Source organism: Lepisosteus oculatus, chromosome 8 (genome assembly GCF_040954835.1).
Source record: "Lepisosteus oculatus isolate fLepOcu1 chromosome 8, fLepOcu1.hap2, whole genome shotgun sequence".
In the NCBI taxonomy this organism is placed as follows: Eukaryota; Metazoa; Chordata; class Actinopteri; order Semionotiformes; family Lepisosteidae; genus Lepisosteus; species Lepisosteus oculatus.
Genome location: NC_090703.1, coordinates 5,788,040 through 5,809,704, shown reverse-complemented (window position 1 = coordinate 5,809,704; position 21,665 = coordinate 5,788,040). Strand labels below are relative to the sequence as shown.

At 37.8% G+C, this 21,665-nt stretch overlaps 1 protein-coding gene across 7 annotated transcripts in view; it reads right to left on the bottom strand.

Annotated features, from left to right (window-relative positions):
* The window catches only part of prkd1 (protein kinase D1), a 72,258-nt gene that overhangs the window by 15,739 nt on the left and 34,854 nt on the right, over window positions 1-21,665 (bottom strand). For 3 of the 7 annotated variants that reach the window (XM_015350605.2, XM_015350604.2, XM_015350608.2), the window contains exons 2-5: window positions 19,037-19,175; window positions 4,625-4,756; window positions 3,246-3,406; window positions 1,610-1,633 (exon numbers count right to left, since the gene is read on the bottom strand). In XM_015350605.2, coding sequence (XP_015206091.2) covers window positions 1,610-1,633; window positions 3,246-3,406; window positions 4,625-4,756; window positions 19,037-19,175 — 456 coding nt within the window. Of the gene's footprint in view, window positions 1-1,609; window positions 1,634-3,245; window positions 3,407-4,624; window positions 4,757-16,132; window positions 16,230-19,036; window positions 19,204-21,665 lie in introns of those variants that run through there. The other 4 variants (XM_015350607.2, XM_015350611.2, XM_006632167.3 and 1 more) reach the window with 4 other exon arrangements.

Here is a 21,665-nt window from a genome sequence, read left to right as displayed (position 1 = left end):
GCAGAGTATACCGAAGTGTCTATGGCTACTGAGAACGAAAAATATGTTTTGTGGGAAACTAGATCAGTGAGCAAATTCCCTTCGTTTTAATTAGGACAGTCCAAATGAATAAGAAAAAATGCGGCTCAGTTTTTAATTAAAATCAGAAGCTGACAGTTCATTTTATAAATGTGGAAAAGAAATTGTAAGTTCACAAATATAAACCGATATAGATCACACCTATAAATACAATTAAAAACACTAAAACCCTTGGATATTTTAATTGTTTTACACGCTAGGGCTATTTTTGAAAAAGTGTCTTGAAGACCTGCTCAGTGAGTGTGTTGGCTATATCGTTTGTCAATTTCAGCTCCTCGTTTGTTTTTTTATACCTATGTATTTTCTTTGGCAAACACTTATGAAGCAATTTTTCACATAACAGGGGTATTATTTATCTTTGCATATTACTGTGGATTTGTGGATGAGCTGTAGATGGGTTTTCTATTCTGCCACAATAATTTTGTGTCTGTAGCTGTTATAGAGTCTGAAAAAATTCAAACTACTGATGCAAAACAGCTTATATTAGAATTCATTATATAATCTCCAAGGTACCAAGTGGAAGTAGTGTGAGACTGGTCTCACCAACTGCTACGATGCTTTTAACATCTGAAAAATCAGCAGCTAGACACACATTAATAAAACAGTATTCCCCTATGCATTAGTCATAGATAGCATTACTTATTAGTCTGCGAAGGTTTTAAATAATTAGTGATGCACCTAATTTCTTCACTAATAAAACTGGCAGCAGGACACTAGCTGATACACAGTCTAAATGTGTTTACCTGTCAGCACTTTAACACAGTCTGATGTTTTCTTGGAACACAGAAACTGATCTCTCCTCTCTCTGGGTTAGTGCTAAGGAGGAAGCTAGGGAGCAATATGTTGTTTTTTTTTCCCCAAAGGAAAACGCACTAATGTAGAAAGAAGATAAAGACTGAAAAATGTGACTTGATCACAATTACCTTTCATATAATATATTTGTAAAACACTTAATTTTCAGCAGAATGTACACTTCCTGTCGAACAAAGAAATCCCTAGTAACAGCCAACAGTATTGAGCAACAAAACATGCAAGACCAGACCGATGTTCTGCACTGAATTATTAATATCCGAAATGGAATTGTAAGAACGGAAGGTGTTTTTTGGAATATCAGCGTTTTTGTCATGACATGACAGAACTGAGAATAACGTTCCTTATTAAGTAAAAGTAGTTATTTATTCAGAATGTGCTTTGCTAACGTCAGAGAAAATGTTAAATACAAATGGACTTTGTTTTTTTTCTTTCAGTTCAGATTAAATCAGGTGTTCTTGAGAAACATATAGAGCTGGGATAAGGTTTTACTGCTCCGGTGAAAGTGTTAGAAGTTCTAATGTAATTGTGGCCTATCTACACCCTGTTACAGCTGCAGATTACCTTACTAAAAAAATAAAATCTTCATTTCAGATAGTAAAATACATAAAGGACAAACACCTAAAACCAAATCAGTGATCTATTGGAACATGTAAACTGAAAGCAGTCACTTGAATCAGCAGGGAAAAAAAAACATGAATCATGTTGAGACAGTACCTACCTCAACACTGGGGCTGACAGGAGACTGAGGCATGCAGAGCAGACAGGACACAAACAGGCAAAAAACATCGAAAGGGAACAGAAAGTAGTGATTATTCTGCTGTAAGTTAAAAAACAATGCTGCACCATGCAAAGAGCCCGTAGGCACAACAACTATTAAAGAATAGCAGGAAAGTACAGGGAACACTTTGAATCATTGCAGCATGTCCACTGTTAGTAACACTTTGCATGCTACCTGTTCTACAGTGCTATAAATTGGAAAATAACTATAACTAAATACATTTAATAGATCACTAAGTAAAATGAGAAACTGATTTTTTTCTACTGTGTACTGTATATTCCTGACAATTACTTAACCATCATTATTTCATATAGTTTGATCAATATCTTCAAATACCATTGCTAGTTTGGACCGAAACACATCTTGCCTGTAGTACAATGTCCTTGTCTAAGGATAGCTATAGCACTGGCAGAATACACATTTCTTTACTTCTGCAGGCGGTGCAGTAGCATATGAAAACAAACAGCTGTGATGTAATTCAGAAATGATGTGCATAGGCTTTATAAATAAACAGTAAATCTCACTTCAATCAAATTTAATCTGAAGGAAGCCCCTGTAATCCGAAACTATACAACTGACTTGCTGAAATGCAGTATACATTATTTTTATAATGGATCTTGAGAGGTATGATTATTAAAAAGTATTGATATAATTTATACATTTGATCTAGGTGGGAAATGCATTTTTACAATGAACCATGAAGAGCAAATTATCTTTAGTTATGAATGTTAAAAAAAGTAAAATATATATTAATAACATATTATTAAAAGCAATTCATTGGCTCAGGAAACAGACTCTTAGACGCTTTTATTTTAAGATCAAAAGGGGCTGTGTAGAAATATGGAACTACAACAATGCTTGCTTGTCCAGTCCAAGATAAACCTAACTTATGAACCTATAAATACTGATAAACTAAAATGCAACTTAGTATTTAGGGGAAACACCAGAGACAGGGAATCAAAATACGGAACTAATAATATTAACAGCTACAGTATGTATTTGAACAATATATCATTTACAGACTGGTTTCTGCAGAAGTATAATTACACAGTTAGACAAACTCACTGCAGATAAATATTGGGGAACTATGTAATTCTGAATCACCAATTGCTTTTACTGAAGTTATTTGCTCGGTGAAGTGGATATCATAAGATGTAAGATTAAAAGTAATGAAAAAAGACATTTTTTCTGCTGTAGGTGTCCATGCCAATAGTACTGTACTGTGCAAACTTTGATATTTAGTGTAATGAGCCTAATATATTTTCATTCAAAATGCTACCAGATTATGAGAAAGCTTTCTCAGTCAAGAAGAGAGTTAAATAAAGGACAAGTTAGTCTCCATTCTTTTAACTGACAAAAATGTACATTATAATAGAATCTGAAAATCTTCAACATTTTCTTCTACTTTTTGGTATTGACTTGCCCCTGTGTACATGAGGTTTTTATACACTGACGCTGTTCACAGACTGACATGAAGACAAGGACAGACACATAAGACTGTGAAATTCTGCCCTAGGTCATAGTGAGACACTTTTCTGAATTACTTGCAGGCAGTGTCCAGCGTTTGTGTTCTTACCAGTAGTGCTTCATCTGACGCGCAGGGCGAAGGCTCAGCAGAAACTGACCTTGAGGTAGTCAAGCCAGTTAAGGAGACATTAGACAACCTCCTCTTGCGTATTCCACTGCAGTTGTTTGGAATTTTAAATGCACAGCGCTTGTGGTAGTTCAAGCCACAGCCTTTTAGGGCAGACAGAGAGATAAGACAAAACATTGTCAGCTTATTTCTAAGGGTTATTTAGGTTAAAACATGCAGAGGGAGTACTGTAAGTCCTGCCAACCCAAAGAGACCGGTCGTCTGCATACTGGTGGTGGATGCACACTGCCGGTACTGTTTTTCTCAGCACAGTTTCAGTCCATCTGTAATGACTTGTTCTCTTGCTGAACATGTGCAAAGATGCCTTCTGTAGTGGGAAAGAGTTCAGAAATGCCCAGGAGTCAAAGAAAGACACAGGCCTCCACTGTTTCACCCCTCCTCCATCACTCAACAAAGTGACAGCACACCTTCTTTACACACAAATTCAGATCAGCTACTAAAGTCAGCATTATTTACTTTAATCGTCTGCAATTCATTTGCAGGGCATATTTTATGATCCCCTTGAATTCAGTGCGGTTTATTTTGGAGTGAAGTGTTAACTCTCAGTGCTTCTTCAGCCAGAATCATCTTCTTCACAACGAAGAAAGACTTTCACAGGTCAGACTCTCCTGCCAGGACTGCAATAGACGAGGTGTATTATAATACTTTCAAGAACAATTACTGATATCAGTTCTGCAAAACAAATCTGTTATGCAGAATTCATACAGTATGTAGGCCTTTTTATTATTATCTAACATTTTGTTAAAAGGTTTAAATATACACATTAGGATTTACTCCCACAACAAAGTCAAAGGGTAACTACACTGTTTGCATGAGCTGGAATAAGAATTCAGGATAGTGTGTGGGTAGCCATCAGTCAGCATAGAGTGAGACAGGACACTGATTGGATATTTTCGTACTGCAGAGCACTTCAACATCTTAGAATTCAGATGGAAAGAATTACATTTTTTCTAATCCCCTCTGACAGAATCATTTTTCCAAGCAAATTTTTTTCCCCACATACTGACGGCAATATTCACAAAGCATTTTTTGGACCTTTTTAAAAAATGACGACATCTAACAGGAGTGTCTGAACAGCCCACAGGGAGTTTTTAAACAAGCGTTCTGAAAACCTTATGTAACTAATTTGCGTCTTTATTGTGGTGGTTCCCTACTTCAGTTTCGGATTTTGTTCTTAAGGTTCCAGGATGAACTAATGGATGTGAAATGTTTGTGTATCTAAGGGTGTCCTGGATAAGCATTTTACGGTCTAGTTTTTAGTGTTTGCTTCAGCTGAACAGTTGCACAGGAGGGTCTCTTACCTTCACACTTGAGACCTTGTCTCACAAGACCCCAGAGCATTTCTCCACAGTGATCACAGAACGCCGGAGCTCTGTAGGAGTGGACGAACAGCGTGTGAGGACGGATCTGAAAGTCCTCAAATGTGGCAGAGGCTGTAAAACAATTACAAACCATTTATTTTACCCAGCAGTGCCCCGTAAGGAATCCCTCCTCTTTTCTTTTTCCCTCCACAGCTTAACGGTTTAAGAGAGAAAACACAGACTTGGTTGGCAGTCCCATTGTTTATATTCCCCAAAGGTAATTTGAACAGCAGAATCACAAGCTTCATCTTCTGTTGACAGCTACCTGTCAACCTCTAAGCCAAGCAGACAGGCTTAGATATAGCAGCTCCCAAGAAACACTTTGAGGTAAGGATAATAACTTGAAGCAAAATTATTTTTCCTCCCTTTCCAATTTGTGTACACACAGAAGGGCTTGAAGATCTCTGTTAGCTATTCATCTGCGACACCGCTCCTCGTAGTCCACAGTGGACTGGAGGCATCCTTGCAAACATTCAGAATCTCCCTTTGAATGCCTCTTTTGCTAAGAATGCTACAGTCCAGCAGATGAACAGAGTATGTATTCTATGACATTTGTCATCAAGGGAGCTGAGAAAACAGAGGTAACTCAGAAGGGAGAGAGTTAGGAATGGTAATTTAAAGAAATTAATCTAACTAGGAATGTCTGTTGATGACAGTCATAATCCTTCTGTGACAATAAGCCAGAATAGATGGCACAACTATGAAATTGATAGACTATATATACAGTATATATGTTTTCTACTGAACAAGGCATAGCATTTTAAGTGCCATTAGGTGGCTAAAAGCCCAAACCAAGATGGGCCATCAGCTCCATCATGAGCCAGATTGAGTAAATTAATCTGGACTTTAATTCCCCATGGAATATCAGTGACAAATTGCTTTTGGAAGGGAATTCCAAGGCTTAAGTGTGAACAAGAAAATGCCTTGACATTTCTGTGCCTTTGGATGAACAGATGGGATAGTAATAAAACTGGCATCGCTACATTTATTGTTTGGATGGTTTCCCTGTAACCTGGCCAAAGAAGAATCATGTACAATCAGTGTGCCAACCTTTATATGGTCATATACAGTAGGGCTGAAACTGGGTGCACAATATATACGTCTCACATGCAATTCAAGAAGCTAAAATACCTTTACATAGAAAATGTCAATAAGGAAATTTATGAATCATGAATATAAGCTGAAGAAAGAAAGGGATATGCTTTTTTTGGTGCAAGAGAGCATTCATTATCAAGTGTATTGAGCATTTAAGTTGGGCTTTAAATATACTGTACAGTATATACAGTATACCATACTGAGTATTTATGGAGGGGTTTTTAAACATAAACTAATCTGTGATATATTTGGTATATTTTTACAGTATATTTTAAACACAAAACCACAAAGATGAACAATCATCACAGAAAATTGCACAAAAGACCATATAGGATGTAAGCAAAAAAGATGTTGTCGGGTGACAGAAATATGCTATGAATGCATATTTCACTGCTAGGTTTTGACATTAAAACAACAGAAGTATAACCTTATTTCCTGTAAAGTAACAGGCAAATATGTAAACTTTGTAATAAAAGGCAGCACTGGTCATATAATGCAGAGAAAGTGACCTATAAATACATGTTTCAATTTTAAAAATGCTCCAAATTATTGGCAGTTTTTTTTTCTGTGCCTACTTTGAACATGCTGATTAGCAAGTAGGTTACTTAACAGCATTCTGCTGATTTGGGGTCACCTGCTGATTTGGATAAAGAAATGGTTGATGGACTCTGCTCTGGGCCCAGCATGTGTTCAAATCTGCCATCGGAGTTGCATGTTCATTCTTTTCTAAATTGGCATGTGCTTACCAAGGTACAGCCTATTGACTGAAATAGTCACTGCTCAATGAAGCATGTTTTTTTTTTAAGTCAAGGAGCATTTTTAGCTTTTGATTAAGCTTTTTGTCAGCAAATAATTTAAATTTATTGAAATTATTATTTTTGTATTTTGTTTAGAGGCTTAGTTCTGCCTGGAAATTAAAATAAGCTGTCATTAAAGGCTTGACAAATGACGCGCACCAGAAAAAAGGAACCCGACACACAAAAGGCGCAAATCTTGTTTGGGGTTATTTTCAGCATGTCACCTTCTGGCATTTTACAACTGCCATTGGGGAATTTAAAGTATTGTGACAAGCACACACAAACAAAAACTGTACATTTCAGATATTGCACTTCAAAACCGTGGATCTGTTCTTTTTTTACAGCAAACTGCTCTAAAAATCAGCTAGTGATTGTATAAAAATTATGCAATGGCAGAAATGATATGTTGATGCAATTTAGGTAGAGCACTAAAACGCAGAATTATATAAATATTCACTCTCAATCATGACTTAAATTGATTCATGACTTAAACAGCAGCGTTTGTTGTAAAAAAAACACTGTTTCTGAACAGTTGGAAACAGCGTGCAATGCTTCACTGCGCTTCTCCAACACGTCTGTGAGGTCTCATAGCCTGCTATGGGAAAAAGGTACCACAGGCTCTCTCCTTGCAGGCCAGTAATGTGAGCCGTGCTCATGGAGGAGCACCCTAAGGGAGAAGCCAGTCGACCGGACCAGCACGTCTTTGTGAAATCTTAATCCACGCAAAGGTGGGAAGAACATGCTGTCCCACATGTACTGGCCATTACTGAACCCAAGTATTCATGCTGGATAAAAGATCAAACAGAAGTATCTTTTGAAATTCGTTTTTTCCTGCTGATATCTTGACTTTGCTCCTTTGCTCTTTCCTTATTTCACAACGCCTTCTTACAACATGTCTCCTACGAGCAAACCTCCGGAGATGGCACGTGATACAGGCAGGTTGCTATAGGCAGTATACTATAGTAGACTATAGGCCCTGCTATAATCAGGGTGCTATAGGCAGTATACTATAGTAGACTATAGGCCCTGCTATAATCAGGGTGCTATAGGCACCATACTACAGTACACAATAGGCCCTGCTATAATCAGGGTGCTATAGGCAGTATACTATAGTAGACTATAGGCCCTGCTATAATCAGGGTGCTATAGGCAGCATACTATAGTACACTATAGGCCCTGCTGAAAAAGCAGGAAAACAACGCAGTGAATGTCAGGCAAACAAAAGCTGTCCTGGGTGCCTTCCTGCTAAGCTCTGCAAAGCAGTGATGGATTTTGAACAAGCAAAATGACGTGAGTGCATCATGTATTTGCAATGTGTGTCCTCTGTGGCAACGTGCAAACTAAACAGAATCAACATAGAGAAAACAAGGGCCGTTTGGGGATGCAGGCGAACAGCTGATACCAATAAAGAATTCTGTTCAGGGACCAAACAGAGAACACATGAAACCCTCCTAAGCCTGCAAGGGAAAGAATATCTGGACTACGATTGCCACCCAGTACATGTGTCATCTTTAACATGTGCTTTTGCTGGAATCGGAAACTGCCATGGGCTTCTCTGTTTCCTTTTAGTCATTTCACCCAAAACAGTGCCTGTCATGCAAGGTACACCTTAAATCTGCATTCAAAAATCCTGAATGTCTGTGCCGTGTGTCTGTGTAGATAACTGCTCTTTTCTGGCAGTAAGTAAACAGAGGTTGCCTTTTCCTGAAACAGTTTTTCTGCGCTTTATAAATTTAATTAAACTTATAATAATAACAACAACAACAACAACAACAACAAACTTCCTGTGATACAGACTATAAGCAGCTTAAAATGGGCTTCAAAACAAGTCAATAATGAAAATAGCTGAATTAATCATTTAGAAGCATCTTGATTTTACCCCATTTTTTCCCCCAAGAAGTAGCTGGATGGGATCTTCGGATCAATTCAGCAATTAGCCTATATAGGCTGAATGTCCTCCTCTCTTTTGTAATCATTCTAATGTTATTCGTATGTTATCAGGCAGAGTAAGAAGCAAGCTCTGCAAGCTCTAATACTGTAAACTCAAGCCTTCCACCCGTTCTAGTTGCACAGGGATGCTGTTCAGGTAAACCTCCCCTGTGGGCTGGTGCTTACAAGGCTTGATGCACATCACCGGGCGCCCGCTAGCCCTCCGTGGGTGCGAGGGTGTGACTGCGGCGACATTCAAGCCCAGGAGAGGGACACCCAAACAGGAGTGGCCCGGGCTGACGAGGAGGAGTGAGCGCAAGGGAAACGCAAAGTAACCCCCGAGTGGCCAGGAGAAACAGGATACGGCACAGCAGGACAAAGGAGTCGTCACGGAGGTTTGGAGTCAGTGAGCACAAACAATGAGCACCAAGGAAATTTTCAGCTCCCCCTTTTCCCTCCATAATTTCATTATGAGGGCAAAGTGAAGACAGGCTGTCGCTCTGTTGTAGCTCAAGGACACGAGCCTCAGTCTCCACGTTAACCCCGTACAGGTGTAACCCAGCCCAGGATAAAAATATATAAATGTGTAATTTAATAAATAATTTATTGATAGCATGAAGTAAAGTAATGTGAGAGAAAATGTATATAGTATATATTCCCATTCCTAACCAAATTGTGTACAGTACTTACTAAAAATGAGTCTAGTTTAAGGTTTTGTTACAAATCTATCATTAAGACTATTGGTAAAAAGAGATTAACATTTTGTTTTTTTTCCTCATTCAGTGTCCAAAAGAGTCTTACACACAATCTGAGCCCTGTATTCATGTCATTTCAAGGATAGAGCATATCTATTTTACCTTGTATTTGTATAACCAGTGATATGGTACGTTCCAAATCTTTTTTTATCCGTTAAATAACAGAGGCTGATAAAAAGTGCCCTTGACATACCATGTCTCATAAGGAGAAAGTGTTTTTTTTTTATTTAAAGACCTATTTTTTCCTCATCATCCTGCAGTTTTACCCGTTTAGAAAAAAAATCTAACCTCTTCAAGGCAGTCTTACATTGGTCATCACTAAAAGAGTTATTTTGAAAATTCTATGCAATCGGAGAGAGGTGAAAGGTAATTAAGCCTCAGTGAAAAAGTAGATTGGAAAACTACAAAAATAACGTAGTCATTTGAAGCCTGCATAAAAATGGGACAAAAATGTAAGCAGACCACCAGTGATGGGCAGGTGACAGCCATCCAGGACCCATTAGGCTGCTGGTAAAATAGAGACACCCATGACCTGCCTGACCTGCAGTGACATAAGTGACGGACATGTCTCTCCTCCAATCAGTGCAGACTCTCCTATAAGGCACAATGGAGCTTGAAGATCAAACGATGAGCAGGCGTGCAGGAGGGGCATGTGTGAAGGTCTTCATCACATAGCTTACTGGAAGTCACCGTTGCGATCCAGCTCACTTGCTAATAAAGTTCAATTCCAAACTGGGTAGGGCTATAACAGAAAATAATCGGTGCTTCCAAATTTATACCAAAAAAATCCTGCAAAATTTTGGAGCTGCTTTCCTTGCTGGATTGTACACTATACCACAACTCGTTGCTTGAAGTGGGGTTTAAATCTAAAAATATAATTAATTGCTTATGGTGGCGCTGTCAGTGTGAGAGAATTTTCTTTACAGTCACAACCACTGCTGCCATGCTCCAGGTCTCTAATATTTTCCCTTTGTGAACAATCTATAGAGCACTCGTTAACCAGCAAAGATGCTAATGTGAGTTCTGAATTTTTACTTGAAGGCAAATAAAACACTACAGCAGCCAACACAGCCTATTGTGCCCTTAACTATAATTACACCTGACAACATCAAAGCCTTTTGTCTTTTTCAACAATACCATAAATAAAATGAGACATGGTAGAATGGTAGACTTAGGGAAAAAAAAACACTCCGATCTTTTCATAAAAGGTTTCCCCTTGTAAACACAAGAAAAAAAGAAGAGTGGCTTTTTTCCCCAGTGATTTACATGATGTTTTGATTTTTTCCATATATCCTATTTTAGATGTACACCAATTAAGGCTGAACCCCTTAACAGAACAGGTACTGTGCTGCCTACACCAAAATCTGCAATTGTCTAGGATCTATTAAAGGGGCAGGCCAAGGCAAGAACAAAAGCTTACCTCCACCCAGTCTATGACTCATTCATGGCAAATCTCTGTCTTACTATGCAGGCTGTTGTTATTAGAATCATTACTATCCCATACTCCAGCTCAGATAAACCAATGTCCTGTGTACCTGATCAACTGAGATCCCATAGTACTGTTCATAAGAGTAGGGGCATTAATTCCAGTGTCCCACTTAAATTCTATTCTGGGATTGCACACGTCCTCCCTAATTTCCTTTAAATCAATTGGTGAAGCAGCTCTCCGCCTGTTTTACTGTGCAGTGGGGCTGCTGCACATCACCCAGCTGGGAGCTGTATTCCAGTGGTAGATGGCGTAGGTCCCTTCCTTCTGTATATGCCAAGCATCATGTTAAGGCCTAGTAGAGGATGGGTGGTAGTTATGTTTCCCACATTTATATATATGGATTTTAAAAGTTTCACTTCGGAAAAGATGTTACTTATGTGCTAAATAAATTTAATTTGTTTACTCCTAAATCTTCAAATTAAAACAATGAAACATTTGATCAGAGTATGTCAAAAATGTATGTCTACTCCAGGGTAAATAAATATGAAATAAGAAAGCTTACATGTAACTTGATGTATAATTATAAATTAATTATTTATTATGGTGTAGTGAAATACGACTTTGAATCTTGCAAGGGCAGAAGTAAGATGCTTATTACACTTCTGTGTTGTAGCCATACTTTAGAATATGATTATCAATGAATTGATGAGATATCAGCACATTGTCACACTTAAATATGAATGTCAAACCTAGGCCATAAAAGAGCCATTTTGTTGCAACAAGCAAACATCAGTCAGTCCAATTGATTAAATCTGTTACACACTTCGATCAAGGAAACAGAAACTGTTTAAGCATTTTTAAGTTTGTAAATAAGGAACTCTTCACAAAATGAAATGTGCTCAAAGACTCAATGTGCTAAATCTGTTCCTTTAGCAGACAAGTGCAAGAGGAGTTGGATCAAATTGACAAAATCTTTGAGGTACTGATAAAGGCAAGCCAGGAGATTACTTCAGGCTTCCAAACTCAATACAGACAGTTGCAAATTAAAAGGGGAAACATTTTGAACAAGTTGTGGGGACTGGACAAGATTTTCGGACTAATTAGATGCTATTAACACCTGAGAAAGATGAGCTCCATGACTTACAATAAAAGCCTTCCTATGTTTTTATAACATTAAGAGGTACAGTGAATTTTATAATTTCTCTTAACAGGGAATTTAATTACAACTATTAATATGCACATAAGGTATTCTGGATGCTATTTATCAGTGGTTCACAGATACTAATTTCCACTGATCCTGCGCTACGTATGGTAATCAGCGTACGTAAATCCAGGACCCGTCCTAATCAGGGCTGTGAAACTATTCCTGACTGCATCGCCTATTGGACTTGAAACTTTTTAGATCAAAAGCAAAATAATAGCAATTTAATTTTGGAATTTTAGGGGAAAAATACATACATTTGTATGAAATTGCTGAAAAAGATCAACGAAGCAGAAAATACCCTGAAGCCTCTATAACCTGAGCCCAGATCTTTCATCACGAAAGCAAAGGGGGACAAAAGGCACTAATCTCAGCCCTCAAAGGGCAAAGGGAAATGCACGCAACCGGCACACAAGCGCCCATCCTCCAGACCCACAACAGCCACGGTCTGTATTATTTCCCGCTGGAATATTCGCCTCCCGTGTCTCTGATTGCAAATCAATGCTGCTGCTGCTCCCGTGTCCCATCCTGTCGAGAATTCAGTTCACGGCTCTGTAATGAGCCTCTGCCTCACCACCGCATGCAGGACGTCACTCGTAAGGAAATCGGTCAATGTTTTATTTTTACCCGTTTTCAGTATGAAACCTTTTCCTGCCACCATATCACCATTTTACCTCGGCCTCCTGCTCCTTTATGCCGGCAGTACTGGTGATTCACCGAGACAAGGCTCTAAAGAATGGGACTTCTTCCCAGTCCGCATGGCAGAGGGAAGGAGCAGACGTTATAAGATAAGCTTATGTTAATATGTCAGTAGTTTTTATATGAAAATATAATGGATGCAATTCACAGCCCAAGCGCTAAGAACTCAGCAACCTTCCAAAATATCTCGGCATTTCTTTCATTACATTTTATACATCAGAGGGTTTTATTTCATTTATAACTTGGTTTTACAAATAGATGTTTAAATGTATAAAATATGAATTCCCTGTAATTCCGTCTGCTACAAGCCACAAAAACATCTTGCTGTTTGGTGCTATGGTGGTGGAGGACTGGCATGTCATTTCTTCTGAATAACAGAATGTGCCCTGCTGTACAGGGAGTCAGCTGGGGACAGATGTGAAACAGAATACAGAACATCCATCAGGCACATACTGTCCCAGTCTTTTCCCACTTTTGCTCAATGAATGATCAAACTCGGCTGTTTCTTAAGCTTTTTGCTTTGTTTACTGTCACACAGAAACAAAAAACCTCTGTAGGTTATACCTCATAACATATTCATCTGTCACACTCCCACCAGACCTGAGACTTCCATTTATGATAGTAATTGCTTTCACTTACACAGCGCTTTTCTGGACACTCCACTCAAAGCGCTTTACAGGTAATGGGGACTCCCCTCCACCACCACCAATGTGCAGCATCCACCTGGATGATGCGACGGCAGCCATAGTGCGCCAGAACGCTCCCCACATATCAGCTATCAGTGGGGAGGAGAGCAGAGTAATGAAGTCACTTCAGAGATGGGGATTATTAGGAGGCCATGATTGGTAAGGGCCAATGGGAAATATTTTGCCATTTAATCTCTTTCATGATTTTAAAGGTGGTGAATGTGAAATAAACATTTTTTTACATACCTTACCAAAGAAGATGCTCTGCGTCTTGAAACAAAGCAGAAAACCCAGTTCTCTGGTGTCTGGTCAAATGTAATCTTCTATACCTGTGGCAAACCTGGTGTCCACATACTGTACTGTACACCTAAAGCCACCATTACACAGCAGAGAAGATCACTGAAACTCAGGGTGATGGAAGAGGGGCAGAGGAGATATAAAGTAGCTACATTTCTGGGTTTATTTAGAGGCACACATTCTGCCATTAAAAATCACCTACATTCTCCTTCATTAAAAAAAAACTTCTAAATTCTTTTGTCATACCTGCAGTATCACAGCATGCCTTTTACAGTTATAGTGACAGTGTTTCGTTTATGTTGGACAGATTTTGTTCTGATAATATGAGTTGGTTGATGAAAACCTGGCTGAGTAGAATTGTATATTTAATGATGGGGAAAGGAGGGATAATTGAGAGCATAAATAATTTAAATGAGGCAGGCAGTCCAGGTTTAATAACACTGTGTCTTTTTATACCTGTAACTTGATTTGCGTCCAATATTATGCAATGCTCTAGAAAGACAATTGCTGTGTTTTCTCCTGGGGGTAGAAAGTCACCGTCTGTTCTTTTAGCTTATGTCTTTTCTTGCCTGACTTTAATTTTCTGGCTTCTGCATCACGTTAGAAAAATGTCAGGAAAGTGATCATAGATCACACTTTGGCTCCTATTTAGGGAATCTTTGTGATCTAGGGTGTAGTTTGCACTTTTGGAGTGAAAAAAAGAAAAGTGACAATATGTTCATAAATTAGTGAGAAAGAATTTGAGAGGTGATTTTATTTATATATTCATGTATTGTAAGGTTCTCCTTCTGCATTACTTTCATAAGAGCAGGCTTATTTTTTTTTAAAAAAAGAAGTGGGTGACATAGACTTAAGTAGTTAGAGACAATTTCTACGTTTTTAGCTGTCTGCCTAAATCTCTCCTCTCTTATCTGTAGAATAGGAAAGCCCTAAAATGATTAATTTATTTTTTATCTTTAATAGATTATTGCCAAGACATTGCAAATGTGTGCCACATCTTATTTATAGCGCAGTCTTGTAAGCAGCCCGAGGCCCAGTGAGGAGAGGTGAACTGCCTGCGGTCACACAAATCAGATCAATTGGACCACATGCGTTCTGTTTATGTTAACCAGAACTTGCCATAATTCACACAGAATTAATTTTAAAAATGCAGTGTAGTCATTCACCCCACAGGCACGGGGTAAGATGCCTTTTCTCTGTGCTAAAGAGACAAAAGTGTTATTTGGGAGATCTTGCTTGGACCCTAATGGGAGCAGAGCACAGGTCATACCCTTAAAATAACCTCAAGCTATTTGTACAGGAATATTGCCTTTTCTGTTCCTCTGCAGAATGGAACTGAACAATTCTGTTCAAAGCTGCGCCTTAGAGCTGTGAACAATGAGCAAGTTAGAGTAAAGGGGGGTCTTTAGTGCCCACTGATATGGGTACAGGGGCACCCAAACCGGGTTTAATGCTCATACAGTAGGACAGAGCAGACTGAGACAGCAGGTTGAATCCAGGTCCATCACATTTGCACTAAAGCTACTTTTGCAGCTTTGCTGACAACCTCCTCAGGGCACCACACAACAGCTGAGTACCACCCTGCTTTGACAAGGCTGCTGTGGATTTGGACATGGTGTGAGTCAGCAGCCTTTGTGGTTTATAACTCTGCCTGTGGTCATGTTCTGTATCAATGTCTAGCTAGTTCTTGTTCAGATTTACAGCAGATAAAGATGCATTACACGTATCTTTATCTGCTGTAAATACACGTTTTACACGTTTTTTTTAGTTTTTTCTAGGATCACTAAAAGCATAAACAGAGATTCTTATTCTGAATGGTTTACAATTTTGCTTACAATTTTACATCATTCTGCCTTTATCGCTTTATAGCTCAGAGTTCTAAGATGCAAATCCATTCCAGTGCTGACTACAGATGTTAAATATGTAGCATAATCAATTTACACACCAATGTGATGACACTCACAAGTTTGATATAGTGCAAAAATAATTATTCAGATAACATTTCTTACCAATGCAAAAATTCAAAGGCTATTTTTTTTAATATTAAAAAAGTTTGATATAAAGCATCACATTGTGCAAATCACTGCAAGATTTCTTTAGAGATTTTTTATAAAACACACATACTGTATATATAGTATATACATATGAATTATTCCAAAAGAACATTATTTTCCTTACAATATAATGTGAAATATTTATAGTAATATCTAAATTGTAGCTTTCGATTGTGCAGAACAGGAAACAGGAGAAGAATGTCTGTCAGAGCACTCTAAAGAGAGAAATATGTTAAGTCCTCCTTTAGGAAACTCTTGAGTGGTAGTAAATCTCTTCAGATTCACAGCAAACAAACAAGACTAATATCTTCATCAAACTGATGACAATCAATGAGTAAGAGGTGAATCTGCATTTTGCCCTGCGAAAATCAGGCCTTCAGTCTGCTGCATTGAATATGTATGACCTGTGAAGGGCTTGCTCTGATGAACTAAGACAGTGCACCAGCATTCATTTATTTTGCAGAAATAAATCACAATAAAACTAAGAGTCCTACTGTTTTACTCACAGAGTAAGTGATGGTCCACTCAGCACAGAGTTGGTGGCCAGGGATGGGTTGACGTTAATAGTCACACAGATAGTTAATCACAAAAGTGGAAAAAAAAACATTAAAAGTTTATTTTTAAATTGCATATACAGTATTTCTATACACATAACTCTAAGTATATACAGAACACATATAACTACTACTACTGATGTTAATGATGTGCCTTGACTACAAGATCATAGGAAGCAACTGCTACTGTTTTTTAAACCTGCAGAAAATATGAAAACAAACACTTCCAAGAAAAATTATCCTTGACATTCCAGTGGACCACTTACTGTGGGATTTTATGTGTTTCATCAGCACCCACAAGTTAAGCTGCTGTTTTTGTGTATTTAAAACAGCATGTGTATAAGCAAGGCTTTTCTTGCAGATAATCCAAGCCTCTGTTCTGCTCCAAGGGTAGAGGAGGCACTGAGGTAAAGCAGGTTGAGATTTTCTACTGCGTGCATCACTGCTGAAATCTAGCAAATCAGGAGTATGACTGAACACCCATATCCTTTACTCAGTGTCAGTGCTGCAAGAAAAGTTGCAGGCATTTTCTAGGCATTATACAGTATATAAGGTAGAGTCTAGAATTTCTTTACTTCTCCTGAGAAAAATCCAGTCTCTGTGAAGAGCTCACTTGGAAGGCTCCTCTTCATTAGGGAGGAGCGCAGTCTTCCACCATCCGTTTAGCTGACAAAAGTGTCATTAAAAAGTGTCATGACAGGTTCCCAGACAAATGTCATAAAAATATGTGTCTCAGCTCCTCTCCTCATTACCTTAATCACCTGAGCACTGCTACGTCGCGTAGCTCGGCAGGAGATGCTGTAATTTTCTTCCATTTCTACAAACCGAGTTTTAATCAATTACCTGACATAAAACACCAGAGCAAACCCACAGAGTGTTTGTTAAAACACATTATAGGTGTCAAACATGCTACTCCGAACACTTCCATTCTCAATCTGAGGCATCCAAGATTCTCACAAGGTATAACAGCCAAACTGTAGATACAACAAGCTTCCAAAACACTTTGAAACCCAACTTTAAAAACAACATCTTTGTTTCCATAGATGAGATCCTAGGATGACAACGTATGATTACTCTTTTTTACAAAATGATGGCACAACAGCACGATCTCTCAGAAATCATGGTCAGAGAATCACTACAGTGGATGTTAGCCAGGAAAGAATGAGGTTTTTATTATTATATCACATTCTAAATACGGTGCCTTTGTTTTATCTAAAATGTGTCATTTTTAATGCATGCACTATTAGTCAGTACTGCGGATAAAGTTTTTTTTGCTTGTTTTTAAAACCAGTATAATAACACTGGTTCACAATGTACTCATCGAGACAGAATTTTGGCCTGCTTCTAATCTACTACATTATAAAACATAAAACCTGCAGAAACAAACGTTCTCAGTAGAATCTCAGCAGGACAGACTGAAATGGCCCTAGTTGCATTGACAACAGCTCAGTGCACAGGCAGTGATATTTTCGTTAAGACAATATAGTATCTCATAATTATTAAAATATTAAGACTACATTTCTACAGCAGTGAGAACTTGGTATACAATAATCCCTAGAATGTTTGTCATAAATCCTATGTATTAAACAGATTGTTTGCACAAAATTAAGGCATTTGCTACTGTTTGTTTTTTCCAACTAATGAAAGTGTTGTGAGAAGGGCTTTCTGACAAATGTGGTTTGTTTTGCAAGATATATGATTCACGGTGGTGTCTTCTGCTGCAGATCAGGAGATACCCAGCAGGTATTACTTGTGTGCAGTCAGATAAAAGCCTCAACCCGACATCTCTGAAGCTGGGTAAGTGAGGGACACTTAGTTGCAGGACAATGCACCTCTATGACTGGAAGGTTTCTTACATCTCATCTCACCCAAAATGGCAACATATTGGGTGCTGGACAGCATCCAGGAGTGCACTGATGTGCTCTGTGTTTCTGGCTGTTATTTTAGGCTGACAAGATTAAAGTTCTTTAGATTCCAGCTTACACAGAAGCCTGGAAACCCTGACTCTTACATTGCCTTTTAATGGAATGCTTCACGCCATGAGATTAGAAATGGAAAAAAAAATGCTGAAAATGGAGTCCAGAGGCTTTAATGTGCAGCATGATAGCTACACAAGGGCTTTTCATATCTCATTAAGTTATAAAGGTCAGGAGAAGGAACACAGTCGGGAGCAGTAGTATATTTCCTTTCTTCAAATTATTCACTAAATGTTTGGCAACCTTTGCTTTTTCTAAAACAAACCAATTATGCAACTGTTTTTTGTGGTCAAAAGGTATTACATTTGAGAATTCAAGTTTATTTGGCACATAAACATGACTTTACAGGCCATTAACACCTGATGTCCTAAAACTCATTTTGGGTCATGTATTCTCAACACTATGCTAAATTCTGTCATTGTCATTATCAAGAGGAATGAAAACCAGGACAAGGAGTCTTATATTTCTGAAGCTGGATGGAGCTGGAGTTCTGAAGAGTTACAGTACAGTATGAGGCAGCAGAACCTGAAAACTTCATCTTTATTCTGACAAATCTTTCTGTTTGTTTGATTTTTACTTTCCACAACATCATGGCAGTGTTCATATGGTTCTAAGCATGTTTAAAATATATTTATACAGTAGTATCCATATATGGACATTTTCAAAGCATGTCAGAAAAATTAAGCACTGTAGCAAGAAAACCTTTAGCTAGAATAGTGTCCACAGGAATACACAACAGATATTTTGCATTCAGTATTCTGGAACCAGGTAGCACCTATTAAAATGGGATGACCGCTATTTCATCATACTCCTTCGCATGTCACCCAGGGCTTTGCTCGTTTTTATTTTGGATTAGCCTTCTCGGGGTTTAATTTCATACCTGACAGCACAACTTCAACAAGGTCTCCCTCCTGAATGTCTGTTGCACATTTCACCAGCTGGAGGATATTGTCCGAGCTTGGATCATGACGAAACAAGAGAATTTTGTCATACATCCCATAAAAGCCACACTCTGGGAACTGCAAGATAAGATAAAAAGACATATAACTACAAAAATCATTAAAGGATCTACTGATGAACTGAAAAGTCACAGAAATCATAAATGTATTACAATTGTAAATATATATATTTTTTTGGACACTCAATCTGTATATACCTATGCACAACTTGCACATATTTTATTGTAATACAGTGACTATGAGTATATTTTGCACACACCTATGTATTTATTTTATATTTATGTTGTATAACTGTACGTAATTTAATTTTTCTTCTATTCTGATGTCTGTTTTTTGCTTGTCTTGGGCTGGACTGCTGTAACACATCAATTTCCCTTCGGGATCAATAAAGTCTTATCTATCTATATTATAATGGAGAACATTATATGGCCGCTAGGAATCAATGAACAGTATAATTTAAAAGTGTATAATTTTTAAGTGTAAAATCCCACATTGTTTGAAAAGCTTATAATTTTGGCATCACTGGATTGTCCTGAGACGGGTCTGGCTATGTTGTGAAAATGTGGCTGATCGGGACACGAGTCTCTTCTTTACACAAAGGGTTGTTGGAAGCCGATACCCTGACAGCGGTTCATGAAACAGCTGCATGAGATAGTTGGATCAATTAGCTACTACAGTAAGTACTAAGAGGGTAGTCAGAGGCCTAATCCCCTCATCTCACTTGTAAACTTTTTGTTCTTCTGAGATATGGTGGCATTTTAATTTAGATGGATGAATGCACTATATTTCTTTGAGGTGAACCTCTGCCTTTTCTGAATAATAACATTTTCAGAATTGCAATTTGATAATATTTGTAAAGCTTTCGACAGCTGTGTGAAAAAGACACTGTTATTACAGTGAGGATAAATGTTCCCAAATTTTCACATAACAGACAAAAGAAATTCAATTTTCTTTGCCTTTTCAGTTGCATAAAACAAAGAACAGACATTTTTTTCTCACCCATTTCCATCTTCCCTGAAGATATAATATTGCAGTAAAGCTGCTGAAGACCCACAGGTTAACACACATATAATCCCATTTGAGTACTGATCATCTCTTTGGATTTTTTTTTCTTTAGCAACCATCACTTTACAAATGTGTTTCTGCCTGAAGCAGACATTTTTCTTTAAACTACAACCACTAATATAAACATGGGAAATGGCAAAACATGTTATCAGTATAACCTTCAAAGCAGTAAGCAATCACTCTTGCTTTTTAACGTAAGGCAACATGATATTTATAATTAATAAAACTGCAGACGTCAATTTACCCTACATTTTGTGGTTGTGTTTTAATGGTTAGCTAATGAACCATTTGCAGGCTGTGCAATCAAACAAGATGTATTGTATACTTGTCTTTGAAAGTAGACATATTTCTGATTTTAGCCTTTTCAATTAAAATAATCTGAACTCACAGCTCACAGCCCAATATTTTTGTCTTTACCCTTGGGGTTACCATCCCACTCTGTAGTAAATGAATAAAATGGACGACAAACCCACAATTCACCCACAAGGGAACTAAGTCCTTTTAATCAACATAATTAATTCTGTGCAGTGTCTGTAAGTCTCTTGGCAATTTGTATAAAACCAATGAACAGGTGAGGCAAACCTGAAAGCAGAGCTATCAAAAATAATGCTAAGGAAAAGGGCACAAATATGACCTATGATGTGTTGTGCTCTCAATTCTAGTCACAAACCATTGACAGCAAACATCTGTGCTGCGCTTTCTGAACTATTGTATTTGAGATGCGTCAACTTAATAATCAATTCAATGTCAGAGAGGAGAACAACATATTGATAGACAGTGTCCTTTCCTGGGGAAGAGTTGTTGGTACTGCATTGATTTATGTTGTGTTTAATCACCCTGCTTCTATACAAAATTCTATTACTATTCTGCGAATTCAGAATGACACTGGACCCTGGGCAACATTGCAGCATTGAACAGGAACTATTTCAGGCTTTTAAGATCATATGCTAGGATGACTTCAAATATTAAAACGTACGATTTTTGTGCTTTTCCATATAAGACCATATTTTCCTTTTGCCTCACAATAAACAGGAGGCCACAATAGTATAGTCTCTTTAGTTGTCTGATATACAATTTTCCTAAATAAGCTAAGGAACGGGATGTCCGGTTAATAATTAATGGGATCCCTCTGTATTTAAAGGTTCCACAATTTTGTAACAGAATGTACAGTAAGTCTGTACAGGAATGTAATAGCTTCGATATGTTGTGGTGGTGGCAGAGGATTATCAATATTTGTTGTTATAACAGAAGTTAAAACACATTCTTAAACTGCTGGTACATTTATTTTTGCAATATCTTTTTATCAGCCTCACCTGTTGAACTTGAGTTTATATGTTTTCTATAGAGAGTGATTTTTTTTTGTCTTGTTCAGTTTTGATTGAACTCCCTTGAATGGAATATCAATATTCGCATATGATTGCTCTGGAAATCCAAAAGAAAAATGTATCAATTTAGAGTACATATAAAATGTACTGAAAATTGTAT